General features: G+C 41.0%; 1 protein-coding gene across 2 annotated transcripts; it reads left to right on the top strand.

Moving 5' to 3' along the window:
• The first annotated feature begins 1,027 nt into the window (after positions 1-1,027).
• On the top strand, positions 1,028-16,896 carry API5 (apoptosis inhibitor 5). 2 transcript variants are annotated; one of them, XM_017809644.1, is made up of 14 exons: positions 1,028-1,045; positions 4,889-5,050; positions 5,842-5,935; positions 6,914-6,979; positions 7,368-7,519; positions 8,247-8,453; positions 8,987-9,091; positions 9,787-9,876; positions 10,467-10,648; positions 11,737-11,830; positions 12,338-12,394; positions 14,735-14,811; positions 15,139-15,275; positions 16,023-16,896. In XM_017809644.1, the coding sequence occupies exons 1-14, from the start codon at positions 1,043-1,045 to the stop codon at positions 16,100-16,102; spliced, it is 1,506 nt and encodes a 501-aa protein (XP_017665133.1). In that variant the 5' UTR covers positions 1,028-1,042; the 3' UTR covers positions 16,103-16,896. The 2 variants fall into 2 exon arrangements, with proteins under 2 accessions (XP_017665133.1, XP_017665125.1); XM_017809636.1 differs by lacking the exon at positions 1,028-1,045 and adding an exon at positions 1,194-1,391.
• Positions 16,897-17,031: the final 135 nt, after the last annotated feature.

Here is a 17,031-nt window from a genome sequence, read left to right as displayed (position 1 = left end):
GCTGGAGGACAAGAGATTGACATCTCTTAATAGCCACCAGGCTGTATTAAAAATATTTTTTCTCTCATGTTATATTTTGTTCCCACTACTAAGATTAGCATATTCTTTTGAGATTACTCTGGGTAAATGTGATGGTCACCAGCACAAGAAGGGTCAGGATGTGGTTAAAGCTGTCTTGGATCTGACAGAAGCCACAAGCTTCCACACCCTCAGACCCCATCACAGCCTGCAAGAATGACATGGATCCACCTGTGGACAGGTAAAGGTACCGGACCTCTGTTCAAAGAGGGGGAGAAAGGTGACTGATGCTGTCACTGCTGCCACTTGCTGAAACACTGTGAGAGTAGAAGAAAAACAAAAGGAAGGTAAATGATTGATGCTGCTGTACATCCCTGCTGTGTGTGGTCTGCCTGCATGTACTCTGGAAACAGATTAGGGCTTCGAATGCCTCCAACAGCACCCTTCATCCTGCTGGGAAGGATATTTAAGACAGGTCCAGCACTTTGCTTAGCTCAGCCTCAGATTGACATAAGAGAAATCCTCTTCCATTTTAAGCACCTGTGAAACTTCCAGAATGATAAAGCACCTTGAGATATGAGGAGAAGGCACTGCTACAGCCTTATAACTTTTGCCACACTTCATATTTGGTCCTTTGAGCCTAATGTACATGTGCTGCCTCCATTGACACTACTTACAGGTACTTCCATTTCTATAGGCCAGAATTAGATAGCATTTTTCTCTGCAGGAAAAGATGAAAGTCGGCAAATCACAGGAAAGCAGTCTCTTTCCCGTACCAGGAACTCAGCATGCAACAGGCACTTCTCGAGCACCTTTCATCGTATTTGTATAGGAGAGACAAAAACAGGGGCGCTGGAGGAAGGCAGTGATAAGGGAAAGAAGGAGGAGGAGTGTGAAGAAAAGTCCGGGGGGGGGAGAAGGAAGGCTGCAAAAGGTAAAGGCCATGGCACATTCCTAAGCAGACGAACGCACCCCGTACCAGGGCCCCGGGTCGGGACTGGGGCCGGGCGGATAAAACCAGCTGATGGTGAGCTGTCCCTCGAGAGGGCGGTGTCTTTGGGCGTCATTCGAGGCCGCTCCCCGCTGGAAGCGGCCGCCGCGCGGGGGCGCGCAGGGGTTCCGGGCCCTGCAGTTCCACCGCCCGCCGTGCGGGGGCGCCGCGCCGGCGGCTTGGCGCGGCCGCTCTGGGCCCGCCGTCTCGCTGGTGCTGACGGCGCGGCCCGAGCGGGAGCGGCGGCCGGAGCGGCGGCGGCGTTAGCGGCGGGCTCGGTGTCACGGCGGTTCTGCCCCTTCCCCGCCGCGCCATGCCCACCGTGGAGGAGCTCTACCGCAACTACGGCATCCTGGCGGACGCCACCGAGACGGCGGGCCAGGTGCGGCGTGGTTGCGGCCTGCAAGGCCTCGCTAGGCCTCGGGCTTGCGTAGCGCCGCTGCGGGGAGGTCCGGGCCGAGACGGGGTGGGCAGGGGCGGGTCAGGGTGCCGCCGGAGGGACTGCGAGACGCCCGCACGGCCGGCAAGCCCGCGGGGCTGTGCGCGGGGTGGGTTTGCTCACGACCCGCGGCGGCGCGGGGCGGGTGGAGCTGAGCATCGCGCCTGCGGATCCGCAAGGACGGCGCCAGCTCCCGGTGCTTCTGCAGCACTCGCGTGGTGTCGGCGGCTCTGCTTTTAAGTGTGGCGTCGCGAGTATTAACTAGTTCTTACCTAGTCAGGTGGGGAGTTTCGCCTGGCGAAGTTAGGTCTTTAAAGAAGACAGCGGTAGCTATGCAGATCTGATCCAGCGCAAGTGCAGATCCGGAAAGCCTCTGGCAGGCTGTCTTGCTAAGAGGCTTGTTGTGGAGTCTACTGTGAAGTCTATCATGATTCGATAACCGCCTGTAGCCCTTTTTTTTTTCTTCCTTAAGGCAAGAATGAAAGATCGACCCTCGCGGCTGAAGATTTTATTTTCTGTAAAATCCTGGCAAGGCCTGCCATTTGTTTATACAGTTACAAAATTATTCAAAAAAAGAGGATGACTTTGTACCTTACCAATATAAAATATTATGGCTAGTTAGCACTAGTTTTTGGAGTTTCATTAGGCCCTTATTTTACTAAATGTCCACCTGAAAAAGCAGCAGGTACTTTTTTTCCATGTGTTTTTCTTTTTTTTTTTGTCATAATATCCACAGGTAGGAAAGTAGCCTTGCACATATCTAGCCATGGATTTTAAACTAGATGCTACTATACATAGTCACTTGAAAAGTTCTTTGAGAGAACAAATCATATGGTGGTTGTTTGGGAGAGGGTGAAGTTTTTTTCAGTTTAGTTCAAAAACATTCACTTTGCTTGTGTAATTATGCCCTAGTGAAACAAAACTTCCTCGTAGACAGTCCAACAAAAACATAACGTCAGAAACAAAACCAAAGTGCAAATAAAATGTTGGGAACTACAGGGAGAGATGCAGAGTAAAACTGTGCTGTTACCATGCTGTTACCATGCTGTTTTACAAGTACTTGGTCCATCATCCTTTTGGCTGTTGTGAGTAGCTTTTGTGAGGTAGGAGTGGCCATGTTAAGTAGACAAACTCCAGCATTGTTAAGAAATACAGCCTTTGATAGGGGAGCAGATATGTAAGAACCTCCGAGGGTAAGTACAGAATGATGATCCCTAAAGCGTTCTCCCAGCTTTGCCCCTTTCCAGTTTGTAGGCTTCCAGAGCCAGAGACATCATCTCTGTAATGAGTGTAGCTTGCTAGATTGTTCTTCAGTGAACTTTTCTGATGCTTTGTTTAACGGATTATATTTCTGGCCTATCAATGTGTGGTAAAATGTTCCATTACTTTATCAACCTTTGTGAAGGAGTTACCTCCTTTGAACTTGTCATTTCATAATCTTATTTGATGTCTCCAATTTTTGCATTCTGAGAAGCCATGAGTAATTGTTCCTCGCTCATCAATTTTATGCCACTTACTGCTTTATTATCTCTTCAACAACCATATGAACGTGAAATCTCACTACAAAAAGTCACAGTCAAAGAAATGTTGAACATGAGCATGGGGACCACCAGAAGTATTAGGTGGAGTTGTTTAAAAGACTGGAAGTATTGAGCTTGTAAAAGAGTGTTTCAGTTGAGAAAGGGGCTTAGGTATGAGGAGTCCACTTTATGAGTGGAATGAAGGTGAGAAGCTGAGAAAAAACTATTAGGAAGCAGTCTCAGAGAGGAAGATGAACATTTCTCAATAACACGTGAAACTTGTCACAGGGCATTTTAGGGTATGAATTGATACAGGAACTAACCTAGAGAAGTTAAAGGATGATAGGGCAATTGACAGTTACTAAAAAAGGAAGGTCTGGACATTCTCCAGCGTAGACGTTTCTGTGTTACAGACTGGGAGGAAATGTGCAAAACTGAAGGATCATGCTGCTTCTGTAGTTGCCTGTGGTTTTTCTTGAGCATTCCATGCTGCCAGGTACAGGGTAAAACAAACTCTTTCCTGAACTGTATTTTGCCAGAATGGTAGGAGGAGTTAGCCTGCAGGAATACAAATTCATGGAACACAGGCTACTCTCTTGCATTGTTGTATAAATGCTTTTTCATATGTATTAAGTAATGTGTTCCACAAAAACAGTGTTCTTAATGTGCAATCTGAGAACCTGTGTCTGTAATGATGTGTTTCATTGCTAGTCTGTGCTGGCGTATTCCTGTCTTTGCTGTTGAGTGTACTCTGTGGGCACAGCTACAGAGTAAACTGGATGGGGAGGTGGATCAGCTGAAAGGCAACCAGTTTTTTCATGGGTTATTTTTCATGCAGATCTGTATCCTATCCCAGTTCAGAATCTGTCAACACAGAGAGCTATCAACTAGCTGAAGGGAGTGCTTAAGGAACATTGGCACTAAGTGTTAAAATGCAGCTTGCTTTGAAGGGCATTAATGCAGTGTACTGCTTTGTAAATTAGTATCTGTAATTGCTATGGAAAAACTTCCACGAGGAATAGGGATGATGATATATGTGGCTCTGGGAAATTTAATGTAAATAAAGCAAAGAAAATGTCCTGTGCTGTCAATGTTGCCATTCAAAGTAGGATAAACTGTCTAAAGCATTCTGTTCACAACCATGAGGAAAATTAGATGATTCTGATTTTTGCTGGTATGCTAATAATGCTGACTTCTGTTTCACAAACACATAACTAACCACAACAAAGACTTCAATTATTTTAAAGTTTCAGTCCTGCAGGCACAAAATTGGAAACACCTATGTGATTCTAGATGGAGCAGCTAGAGGATGTTCTGCTGTTGCTGAAGTGTTTATTTCTGTGCTTCAGCCAGGGGTTTCTGGGGTATTTTTTGTATCTATTTTCTGTTAACAGTTCTTTCAAGCACTGTGTTTCATCTCAGATTAAGTTAACTAGTTGAATAGGTGTCAGAGATGCTGTAGCATCTCTGACTAGCAATTGTTCATTAACAATCATTTGTGATCCGTTTCAGCGGTACAATTGTTGGGAAAGATAACCTCTACTTAAGAGACAAAAAGAGAGGAGACAAAAGGCATAAACTCCTTGAAAAACTGCCCAAGTTCAGTTGATCATATAATTTCTTGCACTAATCTAATCACAGGTGGTGTGTAAGAGCTGTCAGCCTTAAGGCCAGCAGTTGGAACAGTGAGCACTTGAATAGACAGGAACCGGAATAACAGTAAAAGCCAGGCAACAGAGGCAAATTTTATGAAATTGGCACAGTTATATCAGTCTGAGAGAACAATCTATTCCTTTGTAAGAAGCTTGTATAATATAGTTCACTTAAATAGTTGCAGAGATTGGGAGAGAAAAAGTCTTCTGTTGTCTTGAGAATAACCCAAGATTTTTCCATTTATATACTCTGGTTTTCCTCTTTCAGCATAAGGATGCATACCAAGTGATCTTGGATGGTGTGAAAGGAGGTGCCAAGGAGAAGAGACTTGCAGCTCAGTTTATTCCTAAGTTCTTCAAGCATTTTCCTGAGCTAGCTGACTCAGCTATCAATGCCCAGTTGGACCTCTGTGAGGATGAAGATGTTTCTGTAAGAATAATAACCTTGTAGCAAGTTGATACATTGAATTTATATTTTGCTATTATTTTCTCCTTTTTTTTAGCGGGCTGTGTCTTTAGGGAGAGGAGAGTTGGTCTTTTGACAACTAAACATAGTTGTATTCCTGCAGTTAAAGAATTCACTTTGGAATGATGCATCACTTTTCATTTGTCTTTTTCGCTCCCATCATTGATCAAAGGAATAGCTCTGTAGGAAGAAATTTACAGATTATTTGAATAGCATTTACATGTTTGCCTATCAAAAAGCACTCAGTGGTAATTGGTTCTGATAAATCCTGCTGGGAGGCAAGAAAATCTTGTTTGCACCTGAGAACCATGGGGATGTGATTCTGACTGTATTATTCTTGCAGAAGTTTGAGATGCTTCATACTGCTTCTGTGATATTGGTAGAAGCTGTACCTTTGAAGATCTTTGTTTATCTGGTCTTAAACAATTTGGAGAGATCATTCAAGGATTTTTGTCAGTGCTGGGAACTGTAAACCGTAGAGTTTATTCCTGCCATATGCACAACTGTGGACCTATCCTTGCTGTTAGCAAATAAAACTCTGTAATAACACACATTCCATGCTTTATTTTGTTGATCATATGAATAATTTTGTGAACAAAGGTAGTTTGAATTTGATTTTTCTCCAGAGCTGCTTATGTCTAAGAAAAATATATTACTTTCTTCATAAATATGTCAAAATAGTTGTTTGGGGTTTTTTATGTAATTCCTGACATTTTAAAATTTTTGTATTTCTACTATACTGACAATTTTGGCAGATTCGACGACAAGCAATCAAGGAATTGCCTCAGTTTGCCACTGGAGATAACCTTCCTCGGGTAGCAGACATACTGACCCAGCTTCTACAATCAGGTAGGAGACAATCTCCTCGTGGCACACCTAAAAATATATGCCATTTTGGTTCTGTAAAACATTGATTCATAATTTATCCCAGGACCATTCATGTCCTTCTTCTGTTCTTTTTTGCCCACTAATTGCTGTGCAGTTAGGCTGCTCCTTCTGCTGAAAGGCCACTAATCATCCTAATCTAAACTCAAAATCTTTCTTTTAAATAAAACAATTTTTTTTATTCAAGCTCTCTGAAAGCATCTATAGAAAAAGGCAAGGCACGGGGGGAACCTTACAGTTATGGACTGCAGCAAATTGCCTTCTGAGAAAAGAGTTGTTGGATTTCTAATCCAGGTTCTGGAACTTGAAAAATCCTAAAGGCGTTTTCTTTCATAGAGTGCATTTTTGGTGCAAAATAAATATTTCTAGAGTGCAAAATCAGATTTTAATACACTTTTAATCCAATTAGTTATAGAGTGCTAAATTTAGGTGTTTAAACTTCTATTAAAAATGCCTGGTTAAGTCTCTAGGATTCTCAGAAGATAAATTTTGGATTGGTTTGGGTTTTTTGAGACTTAGGCATTTCTCCATTTAGTTCAAGAGGAAAATTGTTTCTGCCACCTAGAAGAGTTAAAAAAGAAGTTACTTTATTTGACGTTAATTTAGTGAAGGTCAGCTTGTTAATACAATTGTTCCTTAAAATAACTCAGTGTACTGATTAGTAACTTCCCTTCAGGTTTTCAGTCCTATTAAGTTTATAATGTTAAAGTTTTGGCAGGGAGGCTAAAGTGGCAAATAGCTTTGTGTTTTGCTTCCATCTTTCATAATCGTGACTTTCAGCTTCCTCAGTCTAGTAGCTGTTAAAAATACAGGTTATGTTGTTTATCACTAAATGCTGAGGACGGAATACTTACTGTGTAATTACACATCAGTGATCTTTATTTTTCTGCTCTTACCTTTTCATTTCAAGTATATGCATATCAGATTTTTTTCTCTCTCCAGATGATTCTGCAGAATTCAATTTGGTGAACAATGCTCTGCTCAGTATATTTAAGATGGATGCTAAAGGTAAAGGACACATTTTTCTGTGTATGTCTTTTATTAATACTTCCCAGTCTCTAGTAGGATGAGAACAGGACTCAATTTTTTATCTTAGTACAATGCAAAACTGAGAAACACACATAACTGTTTGGTTTTGCAAACAATACTGAACTTAATAATCATGGATCTGAATTATACAGACCAGTAAAAGAGTGAGGATTCTGTCAAGATACAGGTAAATCGTGTTTTTTCTGTCAAGATACAGGTAAATTGTGTTTTTTCTGAAAAGTTAGTATAGCAGTTATTTTAAAATGTGTCATGGAGTCTTAAAGGAGTGAACTTCTTTCTTCTGCATAGAATGTTGAGCTCATAACTTTTAAAATAATTCTCATTACCTGATTTATTCTCCATTCAGGAACTTTGGGAGGCTTATTCAGTCAAATTCTTCAGGGAGAGGATATTGTGAGAGAGAGAGCCATTAAGTTCCTCTCTACAAAACTGAAAACGTTGCCTGAGGAGGTGATGACAAAGGAGGTGGAAGAGTTCATATTGACTGAATCAAAGAAGGTGACTGTCTTATTTCAGTACAAACTTAAGTATTATGAAACCATCCCTTATCATTAGTGTTGCTTTGGAGTTCATTTAAACCACATGTATAGCTGAGCATTGTAAAAATATGATCTTGTACTTACCCTATTCTGTTACACTCCGAAATTTGCAACAATTTTTTGTGGGAATGTTAAAACCATGCTAGGCTCTTCTCATTTTGTAAGAGCAACTTTTATTAGAATCACAGAATCATTCAAATTGGAAAGGGTCCTTGGGAGACTGATCAGCTCAGTGGATCATGCTCAGCTGAATTCTGCTCAGCTGAATTCAGATCAGACTTCTAGGTGCTTTTTCCAGTTGGATTTTGAAAATCTCTAAGGAAGCAAAGTTCCTATACTCTCTGGGCAACCAGCTTTAATGTTTAATTGTCCTCTAGAGAATTTATTTTTTTCCCTTTATCCAGTTGGAACCTTCCATTTTAGTTTTGTATCATTGTCTCATTCTCACCGTGTCCACCTCAGCAAAGAACCTGACTCCTATGTTTGGTGACTTGCTCTGAAGTATTAAAGGTTTAGTGTTAGTTTGCCACACCCACATACAGCTCTCTCACTTTAGACTGGAAAAGCCCAGTTGCTTTAGGTTCTCCGTACAGGTCATGTGCTCTAGATACTGATCACTTTGTTGGTTTGACTTGTAGGTTTGCAAATTACCCCCATAGAACTGTGTTTTCTGTTTTTCTGCTAAGGTTCTGGAAGATGTGACAGGCGAGGAATTTAATCTGTTCATGAAAATATTGTCTGGATTAAAAAGCTTACAGACAGTAAGTGGGAGGCAACAGCTAGTGGAGCTGGTAGCCGAACAAGCTGACCTGGAACAAACATTCAATCCATCTGATCCAGATTGTGTGGACAGACTTCAGCAGTGTACTCGGCAGGCAGTGCCACTCTTCTCAGTATGTATTTGTTTGCTTTGCATGAGGGGTATTGTAGAAAGTTAATGGCTATGACTTGTCTTTGGTGTTCTGAACGATTATGTTAGAATGACCACATATCAGTACTTCTCCACCTTCAACTTCTGCTGTATTCAAATGCTGGAAAACATCCTTAAAGCCTCCAAATACAAAGATATTTTTGTGTTACTCTCTTCTTTTTTCAAATTTAGGATGTTACACTGAATTATGACAAGATTCTCACATTAGGTTGTATGAGTTTATTTCAAGTTTAGTGCCAGGCAATTGCAGCACTAAAAAGCCTATTCTTGGGTTGCAAGCAATCTTTTCAGCTGCTGTTGCGGACAGCCTCAGTTTAAGCTATGTGCAAGGGGGTCTGTGTTTTAGGAGTTAGAGGGAAGTTTAATAAAGCTTTAAAGCATAGCTGTGTGGTAGGCATTTAAAAGGGTGGCAGAGAGATGGGGGAAAAATATTTAGGTCATTCAAACTCAGAGTAGCATGAATAATATGCAGTGGTTTGTTTGGGTTTTTTTCAGAAAAATGTTCATTCCACAAAATTTGTTACTTACTTCTGTGAGCATGTTCTGCCAAACCTCAGTTCTTTGACTACTTCAGTGGAGGGTCTCGATATCCAATTAGAGGTAAGCCAAAGCTAAAATGTCTTTCAGGATTAATAAATAATAAAAAATCAGCACATTAGATGAAGACATCTATTTTTAAAATTGAAAACTCCTTTCTTGAATAGTTTTCATTTTGTGGCTTATAGAAAAAGTAGCTACACTAGGAAAAGAGATTGCACTATTGAGGCATGACTGAGCATTGCCTTTTAAAGCATGTGTCATTTGTCCTGTGCTTTTGAGGCAAGGTACAATAAGTAGATTGGTGTAATCATTTTTATATTACTATCAATTTTTTTTAAGCACGTAGCATTTACCAAAATGATGGTTGCACAGCTCATGCTAATTTAATCTCCTAAGGCAGTGGCTCAATGTCTGTAATTTTGCTTACATTAATCAGTGCTACAGCTTCAGTTAGATCTCTGTGGCTCTCACTGAAGGTGAGCTGTGCTGCAGCTGTGGGAGATGAAGGTTTGTTTACTTGTTAACTAATGCTTGTTGGGATTAGACACACAAACCTGTATTTCTGTTTGAGGACATGAAAAACAGATTAGGTATGTTCTTCCTTTTATTCCTTCCTGATGTTTGGGAGGGGTTTAATTGTAATAGCTGACCTCTACTGTACTAGCCGTAGTGATGTGATAATTGATTTTGGGTTGAAAGTTAAGCCTATGTACTTTTCAGTTAGCAAACAAAAACCCTGCTCTTGTTACATGTAGGTTTTAAAGCTTCTTGCTGAAATGAGCTCTTTTTGTGGCGATATGGAAAAGCTTGAATCAAATTTGAAGAAGCTGTTTGACAAACTGCTGGTAAGACTAATTCATTTCTTATTCATGTAAAACACTTTAAAAAATTAAGTTTTCATCGAAACAGTTATTTTTATGTATTCATCTCTTTATCCTTTTTCTAAAGTGGCTGTTTCAGAGGTAGCTCTATCCATAGTAGAAGGTCAAACATCATTTTGCAGTTTAAAGCCTTTGTAGATACACAGAGCTGTTACCTGAATAATGTTTTTAATCCAGTAGATTTATGTGGATTTCTTCTTTTTAAGTTTTGTAATCATGAGAGACTCATGTTGATCTCAGTAAAGACTGTATCTGCACTGACAGTTTTAAGCAAGTTCAGCACTATTTCAAAACCATTGGTGCAGTACATTGTTGCTTCCTGTGGTAGCAGTGCCACGGTAGTATTTCCGCTGAGTCTGAGGTATCAAGCCACATAAGTGTAGGCAAACCACCTGCACTAGGACTTCATTCAGCAGTTCATCACATTGGTATAGAGATGGGGGATTCTTCTTAAATTATCAGCATAAATACACCATCCAGTTCAAACCCTGCAAAAGAGCTGTCAGTCTGTATAAATGTGTCTCATGCATTTGTTTTTCCTTTCTGTTCTTTAGGAGTATATGCCTCTTCCTCCAGAGGAAGCAGAGAACGGGGAAAATGCTGGCAATGAAGAGCCCAAGTTGCAATTCAGTCATGTGGAGTGTTTATTGTATAGTTTCCATCAGCTAGGTCGTAAACTCCCAGACTTCCTCACAGCCAAGCTGAATGCAGAGAAATTGAAAGACTTTAAAATCAGGTAATCATTTAGAGGCAACTGTTAGCGTTCTGTTAGAAAGTGTGTGTTAGAAAATGTTAGTGGAGTTCCCCGGGGCTCAGTACTGGGACCTGTCCTGTTTAACATCTTTCCAGTGATTTGGCAGAGGAGTTTGACTGCATCCTCAGTAAGTTCATGGGCGACACTACCTTGGGGGGGAATGTTGATCTGCTGGAGGATAGGCAGGCTCTGCAGAGGGATCTGGACAGACTGGATTGATGAGCTGAGGACAACTGTATGGGATTCAGTAAGGCAAAGTGCCAGGTCCTGCACTTGGGTCACAGCAACCCCAGGCAATGCTGGGGGAGGAGTGGCCTGAAAGCTGCTCAGCAGAAAGGGACTTGGGGGTGCTGGCTGACAGCAGCCGAACATGAGCCAGCAGTGTGCCCAGGTGGCCAAGGAGACCAGTGGCATCTTGGGCTGTAACAAGAATAGTGTGGCCAGCAGGATTTGCGAAGTCCACCTGTACTCAGTACTGGTGAGGCCACACCTTTAGTACTCTGTTCAGTTTTGGGCTTCTCTCTTCATAAAGGACATGGAGGTGCTGGAGCATGTCCAGAGAAGGACAACAAAGCTGATAAAGGGTCTGAAGCAGAAGTTGTAAGAGGAGCAGCTTAAGGAGCTGGGGGTGTTTTGTCTGGAGACAAGGCTCGGGGGGAACCTCATTGCCTGCCCTAACTACCTGAAAGGAGGTTGTAGTGAGGTGGGGGTCAGTCTCTCCTGGCATGCCTCAAATGAAAGGGCGAGAGGAAATGGACTTACGTTGCACCAGGAGAGGTTCAGATTAGATATTAGATATATGGTTTAGGGGTGATTACAGTGGTGCTGGGTTGACGGTTGGACTACATGATCGTCAAGGTCTCTTCCAACCTTGATGATTCTGTGACTATGAAAGTGTGAATTATTATTGTCTGGATGCTAAAGAAGCACAAATCAGATTGATGGATGACTTATTTTGAACATTTTTCCTAAAGTGAAAAAAAAACCAAAATTACAGTTTCCCTTTGCTTATGCTTTTATTTTTATGGGACTATGTAAATTTTACTAACAGATTGCTTTTAATTTTTTAGGCTACAATATTTTGCTCGAGGGTTGCAGGTTTATATTCGGCAGCTTCGTCTGGCACTTCAAGGAAAAACAGGAGAAGCCTTGAAAACAGAGGAGGTAAGTATTGTTTGGGAATTCTGATTTTTCTAATTGAACCTACTGAAATAACGATTGGCACATATTGAGAGGCTGCAGTCAGTTGTAAGTATGCAAATAGATTAAGGGAATAATACTGCTAGCATTATTGCAAATGCATCTTACTTGATACTGCATTTTGCCAGCAAAGATGCTCTTTTAGTTTCTACTGCTAACTGCTCTCTACATCCACATATATAATTGGTTTAATTGTGCTCTGTGCTTTGTTTTGAAGGGGAAATTTTCATATGTTGTGCGAAAAAACACCAGTGAGAAGTATACTGGGATATTAAAAGCAACTAGTTAGTGTAAAACTGCAAGATGTGATCACAGTTGTGATGAAAACTCAGAAGTGTATACACCTTTCACTGTTACTATTTCTATAACAATTCACTAGGAAGAGCAGCCAGTTTAATGTAACATCATCAAATGCAGTTGGCATAAAACTACTAGAATAGGTGTTCAGTGATGTTTTGCTTCTTTTTACAGAACAAGATTAAAGTGGTTGCCCTGAAAATAACCAATAACATTAATGTTTTAATCAAGGTAAGTCCTCATATCATGAAGGAGTAAATTCTCACAGCAGAGTAACCTATGCAGCAGAAAGGAATAGATTTGAACGAAGTTGTATTGTGTTACTTTGTGTATTGTGTTAGTTGGTGTTAGCTAGCTCAGAGTTGCCATGCTTTACTGTTTCTGAAGAGAGGTGGATCTTGCTGACTATGCAAGCAACAGCTTTTGCTGCTACTGCTGCTCTTGGTCCTTTTGTGCAGCACTGATTGCCCCCAGAAGAGACCACCTTGCTTTAGGGGTCTCTGGATTCTGGCTGAGCCTTTTTTCTTGTAATTTGCCCCTTTCCTGCAGTGGCATTGAGGGGTAAGGAATAGTTTAAACAGGTGCAAGGATATGTAAAGGAGGGAGGAGGCAAAGCAGGTACTATACAAAACTTTTGTCTCCAAAGAGTCTAGAAGAGATGGGCTGCAGAAAGAGACTTCTGTCTGGAGCCCATGAAACCATTCTGATTTCTTCTAACCACCTTTTCCTCTATTTCTTCACTCTCACACAATAAACCAAAAACTTTGCCCATGGTATTGCAAAGCCTATCCTGTACCATCATAGGGATATTGTAGGGATATCAGATGTCTCCCTGCAGGAGCCATTGTAGTTCGTTTTAAGATGCTTGGTGTTCATAGTGTCACGTGAAAAGGGGAAGAAATGCAGAGATTTCTTGTCCCACCTGTGTTAATACATTTTTTTATTGGCTATCAGTGTCCCCAGAATACCAAAGCCTTTTAAGGCCCAAAACAGTCTGTCCACACTTCACCTAAAGAGACCCTTCACTAGACAGATTCACTGTGATGGACAGGACTTTTGATGGGGACAGCTCTTAATAGCAATGGAGAACCTTCTCAGCAAGGTTCTCCTACAAGTTACGAGGCTGCCAGCACCAGAAACAAACTGGACTAACTAGCAGCTCACAAAATAACTTTTATTAATACCAGTATGTTACAAACTACTGTAGGGTTGGCGTCGCCGGTGATAATGTTTAACTGCACGATTGCACTTAACTAATAAAAAACCCAAAAACCAGAAGCACGCTCTACAAAACAACACAACTACCTAAGCCTTAGTACAAAACTCAAGCAACCGCCCTCCATGAGAGACCAGTTTACAAAGACTAGAACAAAATCTAAACACACTGGTTAACATAAAGCAAAAAAGAAAGAATATAGCCACTTCCCACTAACACACATTTTAACTCACTGAGATAAGGAAATGCACACCTTAAAGCAAACCATGAATGAGTTGGCAATAAAGTACAATATAGGACAAGAAAAAGAATAATATAAAGTAAGATATATACCTGGTAAGTTACAAAGTGTAGGGCAAGGTAAAATTAGTATCTATAAAGCAAAGTACAATTAGGAAATAAGCTATCTATGGGGTAAAGGTGAAAGAGGGTAATCTATAAGGTATAAAGCAAGGTCAGGGTAAAGAAAGCAGAGTAAATGGTTGCTCATCCCTACGGTGTCCAAAGGAGTGGAAGGAGACAGGGCAGCTCTTTAGTTACCCCCGCAGAGATGATGGAACTTCTTCCCGATTTTGCTCATGTCCGATCTCTTCTTATACTTTTTTTTTCTCAGGCAGTTTGAGTGACAATAGTCAATACTAATTTTGGGGGTGCTAGACGGATGACATAGGCCTAAGGGTTGGCTTCCTGTGTTCCAGTAGGATGTTGCAAAGAAAGGCCATGCTATTTCCATAACACTCCATCCTTTGTTAATCCTATGAGTATGTTGCTGGGAAGTCTCCCCATTTTGTTGAGGACTTTCGGGAAGCCATCTTTGTCCCTTTTTGTGTAACCCACTATCATCTGACATTGGGTTTCTGGGAATGCCCTCTCCAGATGCTGAGGTGTTTCCTGTAACCGATCAGGGATCAGGACGGTCATCATGGCCTTAAATTGGTCTATCACACTACACATTGGGAGGGAGAGAAGGCTTGTGCTTTCTCTATAGATGCTCCATTCCTTGAAACATTTAAGGTTGGATTGGATGGGGGCCTGAGCACCCTGATCTAGTTGAAGATGTCCCTGCTTATTGCAGGGTGGTTGAACCAGATGGTATTTAAAGGCCCCTTCCAACCCAAACTATTACATGATTCTATATTTGGTCAGTACAAGACACTATTTTGTTAATTCAAATCACATTTGAATTTCCTAGTAAGGCAGTAAGCACATGCCTTCTCCCTCTGCCATGGGACTTCAAAAAGGATTTAAAATTGTTGGAAATTAATGGTTAGCTACTTAACTGAGACTACAGAATAAAGTTTTTAAGTGCAATCAACATGAATTTAACGGTAAACTGTCCAATTTTGCCTTCATAGGATCTCTTCCACATTCCTCCTTCTTACAAAAGTACAATTACACTGTCCTGGAAACCAGTACAGAAGGCAGATGCAAGGTAAGAGTTCTTAATTTTAAAAAAAAGTGGTGTTTGTTTTGTAAACAGTAAAAATTAACTTCCAAGCTGTGTATATTATATATACACAGCACATGAGATGAAAGTTTCACATCTTGTGGCTGTGGAAACATTATCTTAGTCTTGCTTAGAGATACAATAGACTGAATCAACTGGAGACTAGCCTACTTCCTCTTCTGAGATATTATTATTCAGGGCATCTTCATTAGCTGCTGCTGGCTTCCAGTGGTTAATCCTTGCGGCTAAACTACTATTCCTGTACTTGTCACCACAAGGGTGTAATGACATGTTTTTGTTTTCTTCTGTCAGTCAAAAAAGAGCAAGTGAAGATACAACCTCAAGTTCACCCCCAAAGAAAGTTTCAGCAGGACCAAAAAGGGATGCCAGGCAAATATATAATCCTCCTAGTGGAAAATACAGCAGTAATCTGGGTAGTTTTTCTTACGGTAAGTTAGGCAGTTTGGAAAAACTTTGTCTAGTGACAGTTGTATCTCAGGGTGGGGGGGAACAAATACCACATTCTTGGAAGATCAAATTGTACTGTCACAAATTTTTGTGTATAGTGGTCTTTTCTTAGCTGTTGATCTATTGCAGTGTTTGAGTGTTACCAGCCTATAAACAATGTCATTTGCAAGTTACTTTTAGTAATGTTTTAATACCTAGAGTTAGTAATTGAACTGTTGTGTTCTCTATTATGACACACAGCACTTGCACCAATTTCCCATTGGACAGGCCAGTTGCTGCAAGTGGCAGAGCTGGGTCACCTCCTGTCATACGACTGGACCTGTGCTGCATTCCTATTACAGCCACTGCTGATGTTGCAGACCTGATCCAGAAGTTCTGGGAATTGCCAGGTTCACTGTGCATCCACAGTTATGTCCTCGTGCTCCCAGTCACACTGATTCTGTCTCTCTGCGAGTTGTATTTTTGGGTGAAGCACAAGAGCAGTTGCAGACTGGATGAGTAAGCCCAGCAATGGCAGCAGCCCATTCCTGTCTTCCCTGTAGGTCCATTGATCCTCCTTCTGGCAAGTAAAGAGGCTGGTATGACAAATTATCACCCACGCTCATAGGTTGAAAAACTGATACAAAGCACTGTCAGATATATAAAACTAATACCTCCAGATATTGCTATTCCGTTTTAATCTGTATTCAGCATAAAACCTGCATGAAAAGTTTCAACTCTTATTTCAGAGCAAAGAGGTGGTTTCCGGGGTGGACGAGGAAGAGGCTGGGGAGGACGTGGCAATCGTAGCCGAGGAAGAATCTACTGAGAAGACTGCTAAATCTTCCATGCCCCTGAAGGGCTGAAGTGAGAGTGCTACTCAGCAAGTGTTTGCTTGGAGCATTGTTTTCTTCAAGGACTGCCTTCCACTAAGACTGAATTAAATGTTCTTTATACCTTTGTATGTATGATCTACTTTTCTAACGGACTACAACTTGTCCATAGTGAAACTACAGCTGTATTTTTGGATGCTTACAGTCAGCAGTTTTGGGTTCTTAATTTTGAAGTGTCTTCAGGATTCAAAATTGGAAAAGAGCGTAGATGTTTCATCAAAAGCTGCATCTTGACAGTTTGTATATTAACCTAAAAGTCAGCTACTGCGTAACTGAAACTATATAATTGAGTTTATGTATTAAGTAATGGACAGGAAAGGCATGGCAACAGAGATACGTGTCAGATTAGCTTAGCAGCTGAAGTAATCCTTTCCTCATTTGTAACTGTATTTTGCAATATGTGGAGAAGAGTACCATTGTTAAATTTGCTTTGATTTGCATTTTTAATTAAATTGAATGAGATACATGCTGGTTTTTTAAAGTTTGCAATGTGGCTAGAAATCTGTTTTGCTTGTAGCATGATGCAGTCCTCTTACTTAGAGATGTGGAGAAAGTGGTGTTTTTTGGTTTGCACATCTTACTCTTCTCCGTGCATTGTAATACAAAAGTGATGTTTTGCAAATTAATTTTTAATGTTTAATATGAATATGTGCTTATAGTTATGCTGTGAAAGCTCAGTAAATGAACAGCAAAAAAACAAAACAATAAACGACTAGAATTATTCCAGGAATGGGTAAAGACTGATGCAGTGATTAAGCTTCATAGGCTGGAGCTGGACCATAGCAGTACCTGGCTCTTTTCTGTGTTTTGCAGATTTCTGGATTAGTTGGCACTGGAGGGTGGGGGTTGGTTGATTGGGGGGTTT

Source organism: Lepidothrix coronata, unplaced genomic scaffold (assembly GCF_001604755.1).
Source record: "Lepidothrix coronata isolate B3197 unplaced genomic scaffold, Lepidothrix_coronata-1.0 Scaffold1, whole genome shotgun sequence".
NCBI classification, from domain to species: Eukaryota; Metazoa; Chordata; class Aves; order Passeriformes; family Pipridae; genus Lepidothrix; species Lepidothrix coronata.
This window is presented reverse-complemented; position numbering and strand designations above follow the sequence as displayed.